A 21,105-nucleotide genomic window follows, 5' to 3' on the forward strand; every position below is an offset into this window, starting at 1 on the left:
ATTGACCCTTTAAACATTATTCTCTGCATGTAAAGGAATTCAACACTTTAGTTGACATTTGTTTTGAAGGAACATTTTTCTATATACTACTTCAAGGTCAAGAAAAAAAGAATTTGCTGATTAATCTCTTTATTATCAGATCAAAATTAACTGAATGTCATGGAAGATACATCTAATAAAAACAAAAAAAAAAAATGCTTCAATGTGAATATGAACTTAAAGCAACAGTAGACTTGAGCAAATATCAAAAGGGAAATTCAAGTTTCCCTCCTGCACTAATTGGATGGATATAAATGGAACAATGTTGTTATTGCTTAGGTAGATGTAATCAGATCTTCTCAAATAGATCTTCCCAACTACATGGTTTGGGGTTCAGTCTCACAATATAACACCTTGGACAAGTGTCTTCTACTATAGCCTCAGCCAAACAAATTCTTGTAAGTGGATTTGATAGACAGAAACTGAAAGAAGCCTGTTGTGTGTGTGCGTGTGTGTGTGTGTGTGTGTCCCCTCCATCACCACTTGACAACCACTGTAGGTTTGTTTACATCCCATAACTTAGCAGCTGGAAAAAGGGACAAACAGAATCAGTACCAAGCTTAAAAAACTCTTCAAGGCAGTGCCCCAGCATGACCGCAGTCTAATGACATTTTTGCTGTAACTTCATCTTACCATTAGACAGGCTTGGTTAGTTCTGATGGAATAGTCTCTGGAGTGACAGTAGTCATTTGAACTCATTGAAAATACAAAACAAGTTACAGCAAATGTATCAGCTTGCTTGGTTAGTATTGCAAAATGCTCTTAAGGAAGTTCTATAATTCTTGTCAACATTTTCTTTTTCATTTATCTTTGAAACACCAACAGGTGAGCAGTGTGAGAAAAGCCATTTAGCAATATGACATTGGCTCTCCATGAACACACATGACTGTACAAATTTATAAAGCCTCCCCAGCTAGTACGAAGGAAAAGGTGAATGTAAAAACAAAATCAATTTACTGTACTTTTTTATAGTAACAGCTATTGATTTGTTTTATACCAGACCATATGTATACAGACCTGTATATAATTTAGGTTTAATGCAGTGTATGTGTACGTGCAAATAGTAAATATTAGAATTCCTTTTATACAATGGTTGTAGGAGAATACTAGCCTGCTGAGCACAAGCAGAATTTCAAACATCATTATAAAACTTCCTCCTGTAACCCTCAATATGACATCACTCAATTTGCCACTGTATACCTGGATCATTAATGTACTGCTTCAAATTTTCAGTTGAATGAATTTTTCACTGTAAACAAATATATGTGCCAAAATTATTCAGTTTAGATTTGTCAGATTCACTTCCTACTCATAATATATATTATGATCAAATGGATGGTACATAATATTATGCAAGCTTGGCCTACCAGGAATCCTACACCCTAAATCACACCCCCATTATGAAAAAAAATAAAAGATGTTGAATAATGTGGCTTTGGGTTCACTGGGCCTTACACAAAATTAATGGCCACAAGTGGAATGCCATTGATCAAAAGGCTTCTGAAGAAGCTGACAAGGAATTAAATAACAGAAAGACACTAAACAAAAGATACTAACTTGAATGGTCCTAGTTGAACAAATCAATTCCAGCACTTATCTTTTAATATTGGTACTTAGTGTATCAGGTTCTTTTGCCAACTGCTAAGCTATGGGGACACAAACAAACTGACACCACTTGTCAGGCAGTGGAAGGAGAGACAGACACAGAATAAATGTGTGTGTGAGTGTGTGTATTTAAAAAATTTAATAAAAACACAACAGACGGAAAATTTTACAAAAACAAACAGAAAATTCATGGCTAATTCCTCATCAGTCAACATCCAAAAGATTGTTATAATTTCACGCCTTTAACACTGATATATGTATATACACACAAAATTTTCCATCTACCTAACTCACTCACAAGGCATTGGTCAGCCCAGGGATATAATAGAAAACTCTTGCCTGAGGTGCAGTGCAGTGGGACTGAACCTGAAATCACACAGCCATGCCTAAACCTAAGTTTCTTAAAGAATTTATACAGCAGACAACTTTGTGACAAGATGTCTGATAGCATCTTTCTACTTACCTGTGCCAAGTTTGCTGTGTGATATTCCGCTGTCGCTCGTAACTTATCGACCCAGTGTTGTCGTTCACGGGCATCAATAGCTTTTGATAGAGAGAGAAAAAAAAAAATAAATAAAGGTAAGTGAATAACATACATCACCAAATACTTAAAACCAAACATATTCAAATAAAAGTCATTTCAGACAATACCAAAGCAATCAGAATAAAATAATCTCTTTGCTGTTATAATTCTTTATCTTCATCTGTATTATAACATGCACCCTGGTGTGCAACAAGTTCTGAATAGAATCAAGGATTAATTCAATACTCTGTTGGAACAACAATTTCACTAGTAATTCTAATGTTGTTTGAGAATGCAGTGAACAAGATAAAAATTCATTTCTTTTCACTTAAATTGTATTTATTCATATATGATGTGCATTCATGAATAATGCATAAAACCTAATTTTGTGCAATGAGATACTGAGAAAGGAAAATTTCTTGTGCACAATGTGCATTGACTTTTTGATACTTCTTTATTATTCTACCACGTTTCAAAATTTCAAATTTAAACAAAAAATGATTGCAGAAAAAATGTGTGACACTAGTGAGAGAATAAAAAAATGTACAATAAAAATTGCTATCCATTGCTATTAGGAAAGGCACAACAACACTGTTTCCATTTCAATCCTACTGCATGACACATTGGGCAAGTGTCATTTACTATCTTGCTAAGCCAACAAATTCTCTGCAGGTGGATTTAACAGATGGAAACTGTATTAAGTTTGTGTGTGTGTGTGTGTGTGTGTGTGTGTGTGTATGCATATGTGTGTTGATATCTTATTTGTCACCTTCTGAGTGAGGTGGTGCCGATGATATTATTCCTTGTTGACATTATGACCAGTTGCTATGCACTTTTGAACACCTGTGGAATGTGAAACTTTCTTGATTGAAAAACAGTTAGTAGAAGGAAATGCATCATTATCATTACTTAGCAGCTGCTTTTCCATGCTTGTATGGGTCAGAGAGAATTTGTTGAGGCAGATTTTCAATGGTTGGATGCTCCTCCTGTTGCCACCCCTCATCTGTTTTCAGCCAAGGTAATACTTTCCCATGAAAATATTCATCATGGTCTGGAAACACACACACACACACACGTGTATGTATGTATACACACACAAGTTTTTTTCCAGTTTCTCTCAACCAAATCCTGGGGTTATAGTAAAAGACACTAGTCAAAGGTTCAACAGTGAGATTGAACCTAAGACCATATGATTTGGGAAGTAAATTTATTAACCACAAAGTTATGCCTGTGTCTATAAAATCCAACCTCAAAATCAATTCCTATCCAAGCCAAGCTGCCATGAAAAGAACAGAACACCAGTCCATCGCAGGGTAAACCCATTTTGGCTGGGAGGGATGGAGCAATGTGAAGTGAAGAATTTTGCTCAACGACATAACATATTGCTGGTCTGGGAATTGAAAAAACCAAGGTGCCATGTAAAAAGCATTGATGTGGGTACTAGTGCCACGTAAAAAGCACTGGTGCTGGTACCATGTAAAAAACACCCAACACACACTGTGAAGTGGTTGGTATTAAGAAGGGTCTCCAGCCGTAGAAACCAAGCCAAAACAGACTATGGAGTCTGGTGTGGCCCTGGCCTTGCTAGTTCCTGTCATGCCTTCCAACCCATGCCAGCATGGAAAGCAGACATTAAATGTTGATGATGATGTGCTTGAAAATTTGAATACAACATTCTAAGCATTAGACTAGATGTCTTCGGGTTACAGAAATACACTAGAGACATACAAAAAAACAGACATTTCATCTTGGTTTGCAAACTAGTATGTCTAGAGCAAGAGGAGCCATCTCTTAATGTAAAGAACTTTTTCATGTACTCACCTTTTAGTCGATACAATTCACCATTTGCTGCATGTACAATGAAAGTTTGTGAATCTTCATCTGATGGGCTTATAACAGCGCCCTGGAATAATTTTGAACAACAATATTAGATTATTTGAAAATATGTGGAAGGGAAAGACTCAGGAATATGTGGAATAAGTTGTTTTTTTATATTAAAATAGATCAAGCAGAAAAAATATCAATCAAAATATAATTAACTGTTGAAAATTAACATGCTAAAATGTGAATGCCTTGTTGAATACATTAATTACATTGTAACAGGCATAATTGTGTGGTTAAAAAGTTTACTTTGCAACTATGTAATTCTTCCAAACTCACTATATGTGGCACCTTAAGCGAATAAATCTCTTTGAAGTCTCAGGTTGACCAATGCTTTGAAATTTGGTAGATGAAAACTGTACAGAGGTCTGTCATATATATATATACACACACATATATACACACACACACACACACACACATATATATATACACACACATATATATATACATATACATATATAAACACACACACACACACATATATATATATATAAGTGTATTACTTCCTCTTCGTGTGATTGGCTGACAGTGATGCTTATGTTTAGCAGTGGTTGATTCGACTTGCTAAGATGTGGAATAAAGTACCTTACTCTAAACAAAGCAAGGATTAGTATAGGAAGGGCATCTGGCCATAGAATACTGCTTCAAGAAGTCTCATCCAATCTATGCTGGCATAGAAAAAGTGGACTTAAAAACAATGACAACAATGATTGTAAATTAAGAAACAAAATTTGGAATTTCCTATTTCAAAATGATGAGAAGAAATAAACACTGACTTAACAAGCAAGAGAAATTATTTTGTTTTTAAAGAAAAAGAGTAAATTATTTCCTAAAAATAATATTACTAAAAACTTATTTAACCCATTGGCATTCAAACTGGCCATAGCCGGCCTAAATATTCTACTTGCTTTGTGCTCCAACTGACCAAATCAAACCTCTCACGACTATCCTGCAGTGTCATTCTAAAAGTAAACAATCACATCCTTGAAATCTGAAGGCTATGAGATGATGCATGATTAATTCAAAACAATTGGATGAATAAGCATTATATGCGATGGAGTAATCTGAATGCTAAAGGGTTAAGTAACAGTCAATATCATCAACTTACTGCAAGATGCAGGGCCCCTCTTGGTCTTTGTTTCTTGTGTTCCTCTTTCTGAAATTAAATAGATTTGAAAAATTGGTTATTCTTGAAAATTTACCTTTCAGAAAGCTTTTGCTAAGAGTATGAGAATGTGTAGTGTGACTTAGCATTTCACTAAAAACAGATGCGGTCTAATCAAGGCACTCCAGTACACTGAGTTTTAATCTTTTTGACTTCATGTTGGATTGGAGACCAAATATATTACGGGTGCAATTCGCATGGAAAGTTCTAATGTAGCTGTGTTTCTCCTCTACTGCGAAACACCATTTTTCTGCCCTCAATATCACTGCCTGCTTACTTGAGGGTTTTGCTTGGCAAGTTACTTGGCAACCTCACTGCTGCCACATGAAAAGCACCCGGTACACTCTCTAAAGTGGTTGGCATTAGGAAGGGCATCTAGCTGTAGAAACCAGGCCAAAGTAGACAGACGAGCTTGGCGCAATATTCTGACACTTGCCAGCTTCCAGCCAACCCATGCCAAACAAGAAAAACATATCAAATGATGGTGATGATGTTTAAAATTATGAAATTAAAAAAAAAAAAGTGCAGCAATGTAAAGAGACAGATATGGTTGTACAGTTAAGATGTTCACTTTGCAACCATGTACTTTCAGGTTCAGTCACACAGCACATCACCTTGGGCAAGTGCCTTCTTCTATGGTCCTGAGCCAACCAGTAACTTGTGAGTGAACTTGGTAGAATGGAAACTGTAAGCACATAATACATGCACATATGACAGAGTATAAATGATTTAAGAAGCATCAGGTGTAGTGTGCAAAAGAGAAGACAACATGTGATGTGTATGTGCGGATGAGGATAGCTGCACACAAAAGTGTCAATCTTTAATTGTGGAGGGAACCTGTGGAAAGGGTAGACCTAGGAAAAAATGGGACAAAGAGTTCTGGCGATTTGCTGTGTATTGAGAATTCATGTCAAGCTAAGTAAAATCATGGCCTTCCATACATACAAGCATGTCATTTACAGCCATGCACCCTCCCCACACCCTAAGTGTCATGTTCCACAGCCTCATTATTGAAATTAGGTAGCATAACTGTGTGAAAGTTCACTGGATGGACTGCATCAATAATATGAAGGTCCAGTCTTGTCACAAAGTATCACTGATTCTATGAGACAATTACTTTGAGATTAAAAATAAATGTCCTTGGAATAGTGAGGCATTTACACTAAATGAGTGGCTTAGTCATTAGGAGTATTTAGCTCTTGATTGTAAAGTTGTGAGTTTGATTCCTTGTCGTGCATTGTGTCTTTGAGTAAGACACTTTATTTTTCATTGTTCCAATCCACTCAGTTGGCAAAAATGAGTTGTACTTGTAATTCAAAGGGGCAGCCTTATCACATTCAATCTCCCTGAGAACTATGTTAAGCGTATGCATGTCTGTAGAGTGCTCAGCTAATTTCACGAACAGGCTGTTCCACAGACTGAATCAACTAGAACACTTGTCATCATAATTGACAGAGCCAGGCAAATTCTATTCATCAAATAACCAAACATTTGTCAAAACTGATACAAACCGTTCACACCTAATCAATACATACTAGTATGAAAAAAAGTACATTTAAATGATGACACTACATCTGTAAATATCTGGGCCAAAAATTCTTAAAAATATACAAAGTAAAAATTCTGATATTGTTGAAGAAAGGAAAAATAGAAAAAAACTCACCTCAAAATATTCCAGGTAACCAGACTCTGGATCAAGTGAAAACCATCGGAACTGCCATCCTTTCATCACATTAGTATATTTATTCAATTGGCCTTCCATTGGTTGTCTGGAAAGGAGAGAGAAAAGAAAGAATACTTAGTAATTTGCTGAAACTAATATACAGAAAAAAACTATCACAGTATATTTGTATCATTTATTTTTGTTTTTTAATGGCTTACAAAGACAGAGAGGCTAATACAAGAATACAAGGAAGATGAGATATAAACGCTACCACATACATTTATTCAAACTTTCTGTCTTTAATAAGTTCTGGAGGTGATTTTCACCATCCCTTAGCAATATTTACAAAAAGATGTTTCAAGTAAACCATAAAAGAATAAAAAGACCTAGTAGCATTCATATACATGTCCACAACTGCTTTATAAGGGGGTTAAAAAAAACCCTCAAAAGTATATAAACAACTTCAAAGTCATTTTCAAAATCAGTTTCATGTGAGAATCACTCCAGGTGGAACTGGAACTTTTGACTAATACATTCCTTGCTGAAATTTCTACCAATAATACATTGGTATTAAATTAGTTATTTCTTTCAATTTCATATACATAAATCCAGATGCATTTCATCCTCAGTAACATCCATAGCAAATGTTGTCTCTGGACAAATACTGAGCAAATTGCCTTTCAACAATGTATTTACATTAAGATATAAAGATGGCTATAAACTTAAACTTCCCTCTGTATCAATGCTTCACACACACAAAAGTATTTTTCATTTGTTTAATATAAAGAAACCAGTGATGAACCATTTATGATAAAGAGACATCAAAGGTGGCTGAGAGAAGCAGAGTTTTGATTAAATACATTAGTCCAAACCTAATTTCAAATCATAACCAAGGTGCAAGTGTAGCTGTGTGATAAGAAGTTTGCTTCCTAACCACATGGTTCCAGGTTCAGATCTACTGTGTGGCACCTTGGGCAAATGTCTTCTACTATAACACAGGGCTGACCAAAGCTTTGTGAGAGGACTTTGTAGATGGAAACTGAAAGAAAACTATTTTGTGTGTGTGTGTGTGTGTGTGTGTGTGTGCGCACATGATTGGATGTCTTTGTGCTTGTCCTTACCACCAATGCCACTTGACAACTCATGATTTGTTTATGTCCCTACAAAAGAGACCAACAGAATAAGTACCAGATTCAAAACAAATAAGTACTGGGGTCAATTTCTTCAATTTAAGTCCTTCAATGTGGTGCCCCAGCATTGCCACAATACAGTGACATAAACAAGTAAAAGATAAAAAAAAAAATCTTTAGTTCTCTCAATATCAATAAAATACAGTGATATTTCTAGGTTTGATTTGTCTTACTGTTCACTCTTCTTCATAAAATGGCTTGGTGTTCAGAGAAAGGCGATAATAAAAATAACAAATAAAATGAAACTGCATTAGAATGCTTTGCTTAAAAAAAATAATAGGCTGACCCTATAATAACTGAAGAAAACATAAAATATTAAACTGCATCCTTTGCTTTGAGATAAGCCATTGAAAGTAACAACAAAATATTCATTTTAGTTGATTACAGTGCATATCACAAAATGTTAGTTTTACAAGAGAATCATTGACTTTGTAACTTAATGCTTTCATAGGTCAAAAAGAGAAAGTTTTCTCAGAACAGTTTTATCCATGATGCCCATATTCTAAAAGACAGAATAGTAACAATAAAAACAATCGATATGATTGTTCCACTGAAACCAATTTCAAAGACAACTATGGCATCTTTCCAAACTACTCCATCTGTTCAGGCGTCAGCTATTTTACTTCATAAGCCAATAACAAACAAGATAGGAAAAAATTACTTCTCTCGTTATTAATAATTTACTTAATAAAACAAAAACAAAAAGTATAAAAAACAAAACTGATTTTTGCACATAAAAAAAGCTTCTTTGAGACTAAATTCCTTTATAACAAGAGAAACAACAAATTAAATGTTTATCTAGCCTCGATTGTCCATAAAATATTGAGGGAAAAACTATTTAATCATGTTGGCATAGATTAAATGGTCTATTTAATCTATAACCAATATCACAGTTTCAACTATCTTAAGTTACTATGACCACATTTCCTGGCATTATTTACAACACAAAAAAAAATTGCTGAAGATAAGAGTGAGAGAGAAAAATGTTATAAGGATGGAGAAATAGAAAGACTAATAAGAATAGAAGCTGTAAACAATGAAAATATGGAAAGAGAGAGACAGACAATGTTGCAAGGAAATAAAAGAAAAGGGATACAAATGTAATACATTAAAAAAAAAAAAACATATAACAGTGAATAAGAATTAGTTTCCTGGTTAGCATGCAGTTGAAATTTTCAGTAATAAAAAGAACCATAAAACCACATTTTGATAAAAAAATATATTAATATTGGAATTTATATGAATCCTCTAAACAGTGCAGAGTTTAATAACTAGTTTCTTTTAGTAAAAGTTGCATGCTCATAACTAATAGTAAGCAGCTTTATTATAGTATAGATGCCAGTAGCCAATTGTATTTCTAGCACTACTAAGTTCATAATCCTTAATTTCAACATGTTTACAAAACAAGACAACTTTTGCATCATTTCATTGCTATGTGTAAAGTGATTAACTGTCTGTAACAATATGTTCCATGAAGATAAAGTAACTAAAATTACATCAGTAAAAGCTAGCTATTTGCTAAGGAAGCAATGTAATCCTAAGTAATCATTAAATATTGCTTTCCAGTCAATCATGCGTGCACATGCATGTGCGTGCACACTCTAACACACACACACAACTTATCAGCTTGTCAGACTATCTAGCACCGATTCTTTCATCTTTGGCCTAATGTCTATCTTACTTGAACTTTGCTGTGGTAAGTCTTTGGTTTATCTTTTCCAATATACATTTCCCTATTAAGATCTTGTTCTAAACAGTCTACATAAACCTATCAGCACAGTTCTAATCCGCTCAATGCCACTAAAATTTAAATATTCAATATTCAATCTTAGCAGCTTATCTAACTGATTGTTTTGTCTCTACTTTTTGATCAACATTCCTACTGTATTTAAACACCTAAAGAACAGTTCTTCCATGATTTCCTTTTACCATTTTGCTACTGTATTTCTATTGAAACACACAGCCTCTGTCTCAATTGGTTTTAAAAATAACAACAAATGTAGTGAAGTAATTTTGTTGTCATTAAGTTGGTGCTTGGCACACAAAGTGAAATTTTAAAACAGAAAGTTTGTCTTATAGAACCAGTGGCATTCTCAGATGGTTTGGTTTCAGAAGGGTTTAACTGCTTTTTTCTCATATAAATATAAGCACCAACTCTTTGGAGCAAAGCATCTATTCAGAAAAAAAATTTCCAGCATATATATCCAATAGGTGCAGATGTGGTCTTGTGGCAAGAAGCTTGCTTCTCAACCACATGGTTTTAGATTCAGTCCCACTGTGTGGCACTTTGGACAAGTGTCTTCTATCATAGCCATGGGACAACAAAAGCCTTGTGAGTGGATTTGGCAGATGGAAACTGAAAGAAGCCCATCATTATACATATATATATAACCCATGCCAGCATGGAAAACGGACGTTAAAGGATGATGATGATGATGATGATGATGATTAGTCAATTTGAGGATGTAATTTCCTCTTTAGGGATAGAGATCAGCTGGTGTTATCAATGAAATATTGAGAGAATTTTCACAATATATAGGGATAAAGTCAAATTTACAGTTATATTTATATAAGAAAATAAAGAAAAAATATATAGTAGATACTTATTTTATTTGTATCACAATGAAAACAGCAAATCATTTAATACAAATAAAATTAAAAGAAACATAAATTAACAGAAAAAAGCATAAAAAGTGCCTTTACATTTCAATCTGGTCATTAGGTGAACAGAGTTTCAGATCTGCAGGATTTAAACCATGCTAAGAATTCTAGATGTAAAAAACCCCACAGGATAACCAGACATCATGAGGGCTACCTTGTACAAAAAGCTAATGCTTACATATTTTTTCAAAGTAATTCAAATTGGTGGTAAAAAACATACTGAATAACATAGATAAGGACTGCATATTCATATATCCAAGTTGTGATAAATTTCTCTCTATAATCAAATGTAGAATTAGTATCTTAATATTTTATTTAACATACATACCCTCCACCATATATTGATCTTAACCAGTAAAGATACAAATCTCTTTTTGAGTGAACAATTCTAAATTCCTACTTTAGTATACAATATTGCCTAATTTTTCTTAACCATAACTTTAAAATATTATAACCAATCTTTATTTTTTATATTTTATATCCTAAATAACTTATGGCTTTTCTAGTTTCAATCTATTTAATATACCTCTATTTTATTCCCATTTCGTTATTTTTTCCCCTAGATAAAATTTATTCCTCTCTGTATTTTTTTCTACCTCTCACACTTCTCTTCAATTCATTCTATTAACATTTTCGCAATACCTTACCCTAATTACATAACTTCTCTCACAATCCCTAACCGTCTATATCCTTTTTGATTGATTACATAATGTCCCCCAATACCTATAACCGTCAATTTTTCTAATCCCTCATAGTCTTTTAGCATGATTTGATTAGCTAATACCTCCCCTACTATGCCTTTGATGTCACATCTTTTCTAACAACTTAATGTTTACATTACTTGGATATATAAATATGCAGTCCTCAGCATGGCTGCAGTCAAATGACTGAAACAAGTAAAAGAATAAAATACACGATTGAGGTAGTATTTAATTAAAATAGCTAACTATGTAGCATACTTAATGTATACACACTTCGATAGACCAATTACGGCAATATTTGCAATAAATACCAGTGGGAGGTGAAAAATTGCCCAGCAACCATCTGTTCTTATTGAACACTGCAGGACCAAATTTTCGTCTCCCTTATTGTGTTTTCAACAGAGCAAGTCCATAAGAAATGGACTTGTCTCAGGCAAAGTTGATTTGATGGAGGGAGGAGCTAATGCACAAGCACAAACATTTGATCACTACAAATAAATCATCTGTGCCTGTTGTTCAGCAACAATTTGCAGAACTGAAGGTGCATGGTTCTGGTTAGAGCATCAAGTGTACTTCTCTGGACGACATATTGTATACTTTTTAGCCAGGAACTTCATTTTACCATGCACCAATCTACGTAGTTGAAAATGAGTACCTGTTAATAGCTGGTGCAGCTCTTACCTTCTCTCCAGCTGTTGTATCCTCAAATACTCCACTGGGTTAAGTGTCAGAGGACTGAGAGGGTGTCAATGTCTAATCACAACAATATAGGGATCTAAACCAATTAGTGAATGCATGGGACTTTTTTGTGTGTATGCATGCATGCACATACTTCAGATAAAGACACTACATAGTTCACAGCTTCCCACAACCAAATTAAAAAGATTAGAATTTCACTTTGATTCTAAAAAATACTCCAGCTCTGATCAGTTAACCTTCTAACACACACACACACAAATATATATATATCATCATCATCATCGTTTAACGTCCGCTTTCCATGCTAGTATGGGTTGGACGATTTGACTGAGGACAGGTGAAACCAGTTGGCTACACCAGGCTCCAATCTGATTTGACAGAGTTTCTACAGCTGGATGCCCTTCCTAACGCCAACCACTCAGAGAGTTTAGTGGGTGCTTTTACACACACACACACACATATATATATATATATATATATATATATATATATATATATATATATATATATATATATATATACATACACACACATATATACACACACACTACACCAGAATACTACTCAGATAGTGACATTTTAGAGCATGTCAAGTTTTTAAATGCTGTGAACTTGACAAAGATGAAGCCAACTGTCATGGATCTGTTTCCATTACCATTTCCATTACTTCACAACTGATCAGTCCTGCCTTCTTCCAACTCCCAATAGCATATAAGTTAAATAACTACCATATTAACCCTAACTCTAACTTGTTTAAAGACATCATGGATATTACAGTTCTACCTGAGAGTAATTCTTATTCTGTTTCCTTTACTAACTTTGTCATGCCACTGAAAACCTGACATTATAGTTTTAATAGTATGACATTCATGACAACCATCTTAAATTAGAGGAATTAAGTATATGCAAATGAGAGAAAAATATCAGGATATTAATGCCAAAATACAAACAAGATATTAAGAGAGTGGTGGCCAGCTAATTTTAGTATGTTGATTGAAAAACAAAAGAGAGAAATTAGCAATCACATAACTATAATTGAGTTTGTGAGTGTTAAATTTAATGTAAAGAAACTAAAACATTGCAAAGAAGCTACAAAAAAATATTAAAATTGAATGCTGCAACTATTGACCTTGGAAAGCATTTATCAAAATTCCTTGAGCAATATTTGCTGAGAGAAGGAGAATTTATGAATACATGAATAGTCTGGCAGAAAAAAATTACAAAATGGAAAGTTAAATTAAAAAATAAAGCCATAGGCTTTTAAGAGGGAGACATATGTGACCTACTTTGAATTATTAAAATGATACCAGATTAGCTATATCTACAGTCAAAATTCTAATTCATGACCTAGTCTCCAATATGAAATTAGAGAACAGCAAAATTAATAGAGCACAGGTTTCCAAAGATCTCTCTGTTCTGTCCAAATGGTATGGATATTGCTCAATAGAATAATATATGCTGGGTGGAACTATACCATCAATTTAAAGAGAAAACTACACAAAAAAATATATATATATATTTATATATGTCCAGAGTTGAGATAAATTAATTCAGTTAAATAACATACAATCTAACAAATAAAATAACACACAACTAAAATATATAGGTGAAGGTGTGGCTGTGTGGTAAGAAGCTTGCTTCCTAACCACATGGTTCCGGATTCAGTCCCCCTGTGTGGCACCTTGGGTAGGTATCTTCTACTACAGCCTTGGGCTGACCAAAGCCTTTGGATTTGGTAGACGGAAACTGAAAGAAGCCTATCATGTGTGTGTGTGTGTGTGTGTGTCTTTGTCCTCCACCAATGCTTGACAACTGGTGTTGGTGTGTTTACATCCCTATAACCTAACAGTTCCGCAAGAGAGATTAATAGAATAAGTACCAGGCTTTAAAAATTAAAGCACTTGGGTCTATTCATTCAACTAAAAAAAAAAAAATTCAAGGCCATGCTCCAGTATGACCACAGTCTACTGACCACACAGCCACACCTTCACCTAATATGCTATAAATTGCAAACCTATCCAATTCATATCAGCACATTACAAACAGTTGTTAGATATAATGCTAATAATGATGTATAGCTAAATATCATTTGTAAACACCCAATGGGGAACAATGATGGGTTTCCAGTGGAGTAACCAAATGGAATGGAATATTACTCAAAACAAACTTGGCCAAAGCACAGTCCTCATAGCCAAGTTCTTCCCAGTAGTTTCAAATCTGAAGTCAATTTAAGCCAAAGTTATACTGCTACTTCAACTCCAGCTGTAGTACAAAACTTCTACTAGAGCAACCTTAACAACAGAGCAACAGCAATCTCTCAGTTCAGATGACTATGGTAAAATCTTCTGAGGTCTAAAGTAGTTCTGAAAACACCTATAATATACAACAGGTAGTCAGCTGAAAGATTAGGTGCATCCCACAAAACTTGTTCCAGTTATGTTTTCACCAAGCTAGACATCGATACTGCATGCACTGGTTAACTGTATGGTGACATAGTGTGACAATTAAGGTATGTTTTATTCTTTCCATAATCCAGTCTATTTTTGTGTGTCTGCAGATTCTGGTTGTTGATAGCTATAGTAGAAAGATGTAATGTAATGAAGACTCAATCCGAGTGACGACAACTTCTGTCCCTCATCACAAAATTAGAACTTCCATCACAAACTTATGCAAGGTCACCCATGAGATGTCTTCACTACCATCTCTCTTTTCCAACTGGAGTAAACATGTACCTCCTGTACAGCAAGGTACCCGTTTCTGTCCCTCTATCATACTTTAACCTCTCGTTACCTCACATAAAGCCATCTTCTTCAATACTGTACCCCACCCAGTTGAGGAATCTTGTCTTGCGAGTTTCTTAGTGACCTCACTGGTGCCACTGCCATGTAGAAAAACACCCAGTACATTCTGTAAAAGGGTTGGTGTTAGGAAACCATGCCGAAGCATGGAGCTTGGCAGAATCCTTTGACTTGTAAGATGCTGTCAAACCAACCAACCCAAACCAGCATGACACACAGACGTTAAATGATGATGTAAGAGCCACTAACTCATCACAGACTATTTAACTCTTGTAATACACTGTCTTATTAAATATCTTCAGTGATAATTATTTCCCTAGGTTTTATAACTAAAATGGATTTTGTAATTAACAATTTTCTCGCTATTTTAATGAAAGAAAAGACATAGGTCTCATTGTGATAATGCTAATGTAGAAATAATTTGAAGCAGTTGTATTCAAATTTTACCCATGTTTTTTGAATCTCAAAAAGGCTTTGGCTCAACCTCAACAATGTTGAAATTATTCTGTAACTACTGTCAAAAAGTGTCACAAAACTAAAATACCAAGCCTTCCTTTTGTAACACTGCATTACTGTAACATTTATCTTAGCAGCTACTCCAAGTGCTAAATTTAGAGAAGCCCAACTCTAAAATTAACTACACTAGCAATGAAACACACAAAAAAAAAGTCTATTGTAAACAAGTCAAGTAAAAGATTTCCATTTCTATTGTGAAAGGTTTTATTTATTTATTTATTTACCTATCTCATCCTCCCCTTTCTGAAGAGGATTGGCACAGAGTTCTTTCCGAAGAGCTCTGCGCCAGTGCCACATAAAAAGCACCTATGCAGGCACTATGTAATAAGCACCCAGCACACGCTGTAAAGTGGTTAGCGTGAGGAAGGGCAACCAGCCATAGCAACCATGCCAAATTAGATAGAACCTGGTGCAATTCTACTGCTTGCCAGTTCTGGCCAAACTGTCCAACCCATGTGAGCATGGAAAACGGACGTTAAATGACGATATCACTGATTTATTACATTTCTTTTGGTGCGAATAACAAGAGAATGTTATTTGGCTTTTTCAATAATGGTTACATCCTTTGCCAATATACATTGGCAAAAACATACACACACACACAGTTTCTGGTGATCAGTTTCCAATCACAAGATAATGGTCAGCCTTAAGGCATGGTAGAAGACAATTCACAAGGTATTGCACAGTTGACCTCAACGAAAACTACATAGTTGTAATGCTAACTTCCTAACTACACAGCCTTGTCTTCCTGACAAAGATGTGTGTGTGTGTGTGTGTGTGTGTGTGTGTGTGTGTGCGCATTAGATCAACAGTTGGAGGAAAAAGTGGATGCATTCTCCTGTAGAAATTTTTGGAAAATAAATTTATTAAAATGTCAAATTTCTCTTTAATAAGAAAAATACTGAATAAAGGAAAAAAAATTAGAAAAAGTCAGCTCTAGAATTCATGCTTCTTTGCTCACAACAGTACTACTTAGCTATTGATTTAAAAAAAAAACTTGGCTGTATTTGAGACAGGAATATAGATTCAATTAATATATTAATATCAATAATACTGTATAATGAAAGGTCAAAAATCAACATCAAGCAATCATCTATTTAATATAGGTTTTTATGTATGCACAATGTAGTCAGACCAGTTTGTCAAATTCCCAGTCACTTCAAGTTTGAAAACCAAGTTTCCTATTAATTTTACATTCTATAACTGACAGACTTCACCATTGAACTTTGCAAAATATTGTGTGTTAGCTTATATTTTCTAGCATACAAGTCAAATTTCTCAGACAAAAATTTTACAGCCAGAAAAAAAAGTAGGTTGATTAATACATCAAGACAGCTGTGGAGGACCACAAATTTCATGTGAAATGCAGCAGGATTTGGAAAGATAGTGATGATGTTTGAATGCTTACACTACACATTTATACTATATACTACATTGACTAGAATGCAAAAAAATACAGTATACAGAATGTAACAGTGAAATTTCCTTAGCATTTTAAAAGATGAATATTCTTTTCAGATGTCATCTAAGATACTATCATATCCAATTAATAAATTTTTCGGCATTGTACAGGCAGTTCATACTCATTTAAGATTAATTATGTCAATTTAATAATATCTATATCAAGAGTTTATTTGAAATGTTCTATAAACTTTTCTATATATTCATATATATTTATACATAGATGTCAAAATGATGAAGACAATTATGTAACTAATATCATACAGCAGTCATTCACATAGTGAAACACAATTTCATAGATCAATGTTTAAGATACATATCCAATTGCAAAATAAATATTGATGAATATGGTTACAGGTTCAGTTTTCAGTCCCACTAAGTGGTATTTTGGGCAAGTGTCTTCTACCATAACACTAGCCCAACCAAAGCCTACTGAGTGAATTTGGTGGACAGAGACTGAAAGAAGCCCATCAGATATGTGTGTGTGTGTGCACACACATAATAGCTAATGCCTCCTTATCTTGACATCACATTATATTGGGCTGGAAACATTTTATTGGGTTGGCCACTAAGTTCCCGCATTTTTTTAAATTTTGGAATTTATTGCGTCTTTAAATTTTGGAATCTATTTTTTTCGAGAATTCTATTTTTGAATCATTTTGGAATCTATTTTGCTTTTTTTCTAGTTAATTTTAGTTAATTTTTGTTTATTTTCAGATCATTAAAATGGAATGACAAGTTAAGAAAAACAAGCATTTTCGACACCTTTTTGCTTTTAATCAAGGTTCTAAGACTGCAAAAGCTGCTCGCGACATTTGTGCTGTGTATGGGGAGGGTGCCACAGCTCGTGATTGGTATGCCAAGTTCAAAAATGGAAATTTTGACCTCAAAGGCGCACCTCATTCTGGCTGTCTAGTTGAGTTTGATGAAGAGCGATAAAACCAACTTTTGCATGAAGATTCTCGTCAAATAACAAGGAAACTGGCAGAGAAAATGGAATGCTCCCACACTGCTATACAGAAGCATCTTCACTCGATGGGAAAGATTCAGAAGTATGGAGCATGGGTTCTGCATGCTTTAAGTGACAACAACAAAAATCAACAAGCCATAATCTCCGCTGGTTTGCTTGCTCATCACCGCTCAACTCATGGACAAAAGCAACAATTTCTTTACCGAATTGTTACTGGCGACCAAAAATGGTGCCTGTACATCAATATGAAGCAGCGTAAGGAATAGCTAAGCCCCAGTAAACAAGCAACACCGCACATGAAACAAGATCTTCATCCACGTAAAACGATGTTGTGAGTATAGTGGGACTGGGAAGGGATTTATCCATTACAAATTGCTTGAACGGAACCAAACAGTCAATGCAGTACTTTATGGAATGACTCAACATGGCTATTCCAGAGAAAAGACCTAATCAGCAGCATGGAGTTCTGCTGCTGCACGACAATGCCCACCCTCATATCGCTAATATGACCAAGGAAGCCATTTAAATGCATGGCTGGGAAGTGCTGCCACACCTGCCGTACTCTCCTGATTTGGCACCAACGGATTTCCACCTCTTTCAAATGCTATGCGTGGAATTTCGTTCAATACTGATGCAGAATTGAGAGTTTGGTTGGATCAATTTTTCGAGTCGAAATCAGGTGATTTCTACCAATGAGGTATAGAAACTCTTGTTGAACATTGGGAAGAAGTTGTAAACAACTAGGGTGAATATATTATTGATTAATTAGTTTTTTTTTTTATTAAACCTTTAAAAAAATTTAAATTTTTAAAAATGGTGAGAACTTAATTGCCAACCCAATAGTTGTAAATGAATGTCACCGTCATACAGCAGTGTCCTCCACTGTCAACTTACCATGTAAAATATGTCTGGCCATGGGGAAATATTACCTTACTTGGAAACATGTACAAAGGGGTACCCAAAAGTAACCAGAAACATTCTATGTGTGATAAGCCTGTTGTAGTTCAGGTTTCTGTCATTAGAAGCCACTTGATGTGATCCTCAGTCATCAGTCTGCAAACTGGAAGTGTCAGGTGAAGTCATACTACCACATGATGATCTTTGTTTTGCAGTGCTTCTTCCCTGTTCATCGATTTTTGCGATGGCTGAAAGGAAGGAACAGCATGCTTCTGCAAAATTTTGGTGAAAACAGTGGCTCAAACAGCTTACAAGGATGCCGCCATGAGCAAAACACAAGTTTACAAATGGTTTCCATGCTTTAGGAATGGTCACTTGAAGACTAACCTCATTCAGGACAACCATCAACCTCCTGCATGAAAACATGAAAATTCATGAACTGATCTTGGAGGACCATTATCGAACAATTGATGAACTTGTTGATATAACTGGTGTGTCCTGGAGCTCCTGCCAACAAATTTTGAGTGAGGAATTGTGAATGAAAAGAGTTGCAGTAAAACTTGTGCCTTGCTTGCTCACAGAAGATCAAAAACAGTCGCAACTGAATGCATGTCGTGAACTGAAAGAACAGTTGGAAGTTGATCCAGACCTTTTTTTGAAGATCATCACTGGTGATAAAAGCTGGTGCTATGGAATTTGCAGATGTGGAAGAGATGAGTGAGGAAAAAAAACAATGGAAGTGTTAAAAGCATCACTTCGCAAGAGTTCCAGCACTGCTTCGAATAGTGGAAAATGTGCCTGGACCAATGCATTGCTTCAAATGGAGAGTACTTTGAAGGTGATAAAAGTGTAAACATGTAAAACTGAGTGAATAAAATAACAGTGGAAAATTCGGGTTTCTTTTGGGTACCCCCTTGTAGTAAAGGTTGGCAGGAGAAAGGATAGCTGGCCATAGAAAATATGCCTCAACAAATTCTGTCCAACCTGTGCAAACATGGAAAAGTGGACATGATGATGATATATGGATCTATCATGGCTTCAATCACAAGGTCTCAGGTTTGCTCCTACTGAATAATATCTAGGGCAAGTCTCTTTTACAATAGCCTTGGCTAACCCAAGCACTTTGAAAGGGAGTGAATCAATGGAGATTGTGTGAAAGCTCAGTGAATGGATTGCACTTGTAATTTCAAAGGTTCAACTCTGTCATACATTCTGTTACACTGATTCTGTTGAGAATTATCTTGTGCTTATGGAATACTTACCTGCTTACATGCTAATTCAGTGAGTAATTATCCTAGTTGATCAAACAAATGAAGACTGATACATGTGTCAATGGAATACACAGCCATTTACATGCTAATTCAATGAGCAGGTATTTCAGTTGATCAAATAACTGGATACTCATTGCCAAAAGTCAGGGTCCATTACTTATGCATACAAATATAAGGTGTCGAAACTGTGAGATTCCTTAGTGAGAAAACTGATGAGAGTCAAATTTCCTTTTGTTCTTTGTCCATTTTCCATTTCTTTATGCATGTCTGTCAGTGTGTGTATGTGTACTTTATTTTATAGCTAGACAGAAAATATTCTTTGTAAATGCTGTTAGCAAGTGGCTCAATAAAAATGAAGAGACAGATCCAGAGTAATCATATGTACAGTAATTTTTTTCTTTCTACTTACTAGGCCTGGAAAAAGGGGTATTGCCCATGACCGTTACAGGCCCAAAGAAAGATGATGAGATTGATGTCATTAATGTTCCATTTTGCAAGTTGATTGACGTAAGCAAGATTTCAGAAGGATTGATGTAAGCAAGATTTCAGAAGCTCAATGTTTGCAGAATGAAGGGTGGGTATTGTGGTTAGTGTAGGACCTGAAGTGTTGAAGACAACAAGGGTAATGAGAGGAGGGGGAGACAAGTAAATTGGGAGTGGATGGGTAGAGAAAACACAAGACTAGACAAACCTGTAGAACAGGAGTGATTATACTAGAGACAAAAGACAGCACACCTGTGACCAGAGATTGAAATGTATTTGCGATTTTATACCTATAAAGAGACACATGAAAGTGAAATCAAACCACACACACACATATATATAAAATAGTGTACATTTAACCACAAGAGAAAACTACCTTCAACAGGCAGTTTTTGCATGCTAGAAGTAGTCAAAAACAAGCAAAACCACATTTAAGAGCAATCTTCAAAAGGAAGTTTTGATTTTTCATTCCTTTTGAAGATTGCTCTTACATGTGGTCTTGATCATTTTTGACTACTACTTCTAGCATGCAAAAAACTGCCTGTTGAAGGTAGTTTTCTCTTGTGTTTAAATGTACAC

General features: G+C 35.0%; 1 protein-coding gene across 5 annotated transcripts in view; it reads right to left on the reverse strand.

Moving 5' to 3' along the window:
- Positions 1–21,105, reverse strand: part of LOC106880268 (oxysterol-binding protein-related protein 11) — a 160,411-nt gene that overhangs the window by 59,234 nt on the left and 80,072 nt on the right. For all 5 annotated transcript variants that reach the window (XM_052973275.1, XM_052973272.1, XM_052973273.1 and 2 more), the window contains 4 exons: positions 6,880–6,985; positions 5,160–5,207; positions 3,989–4,070; positions 2,108–2,187 (listed from right to left, as the gene is read on the reverse strand). In XM_052973275.1, coding sequence (XP_052829235.1) covers positions 2,108–2,187; positions 3,989–4,070; positions 5,160–5,207; positions 6,880–6,985 — 316 coding nt within the window. The remainder of the gene's footprint in view (positions 1–2,107; positions 2,188–3,988; positions 4,071–5,159; positions 5,208–6,879; positions 6,986–21,105) is intronic.

The sequence above is a fragment of the Octopus bimaculoides genome, chromosome 15, assembly GCF_001194135.2.
Source record: "Octopus bimaculoides isolate UCB-OBI-ISO-001 chromosome 15, ASM119413v2, whole genome shotgun sequence".
NCBI classification, from domain to species: domain Eukaryota; kingdom Metazoa; phylum Mollusca; class Cephalopoda; order Octopoda; family Octopodidae; genus Octopus; species Octopus bimaculoides.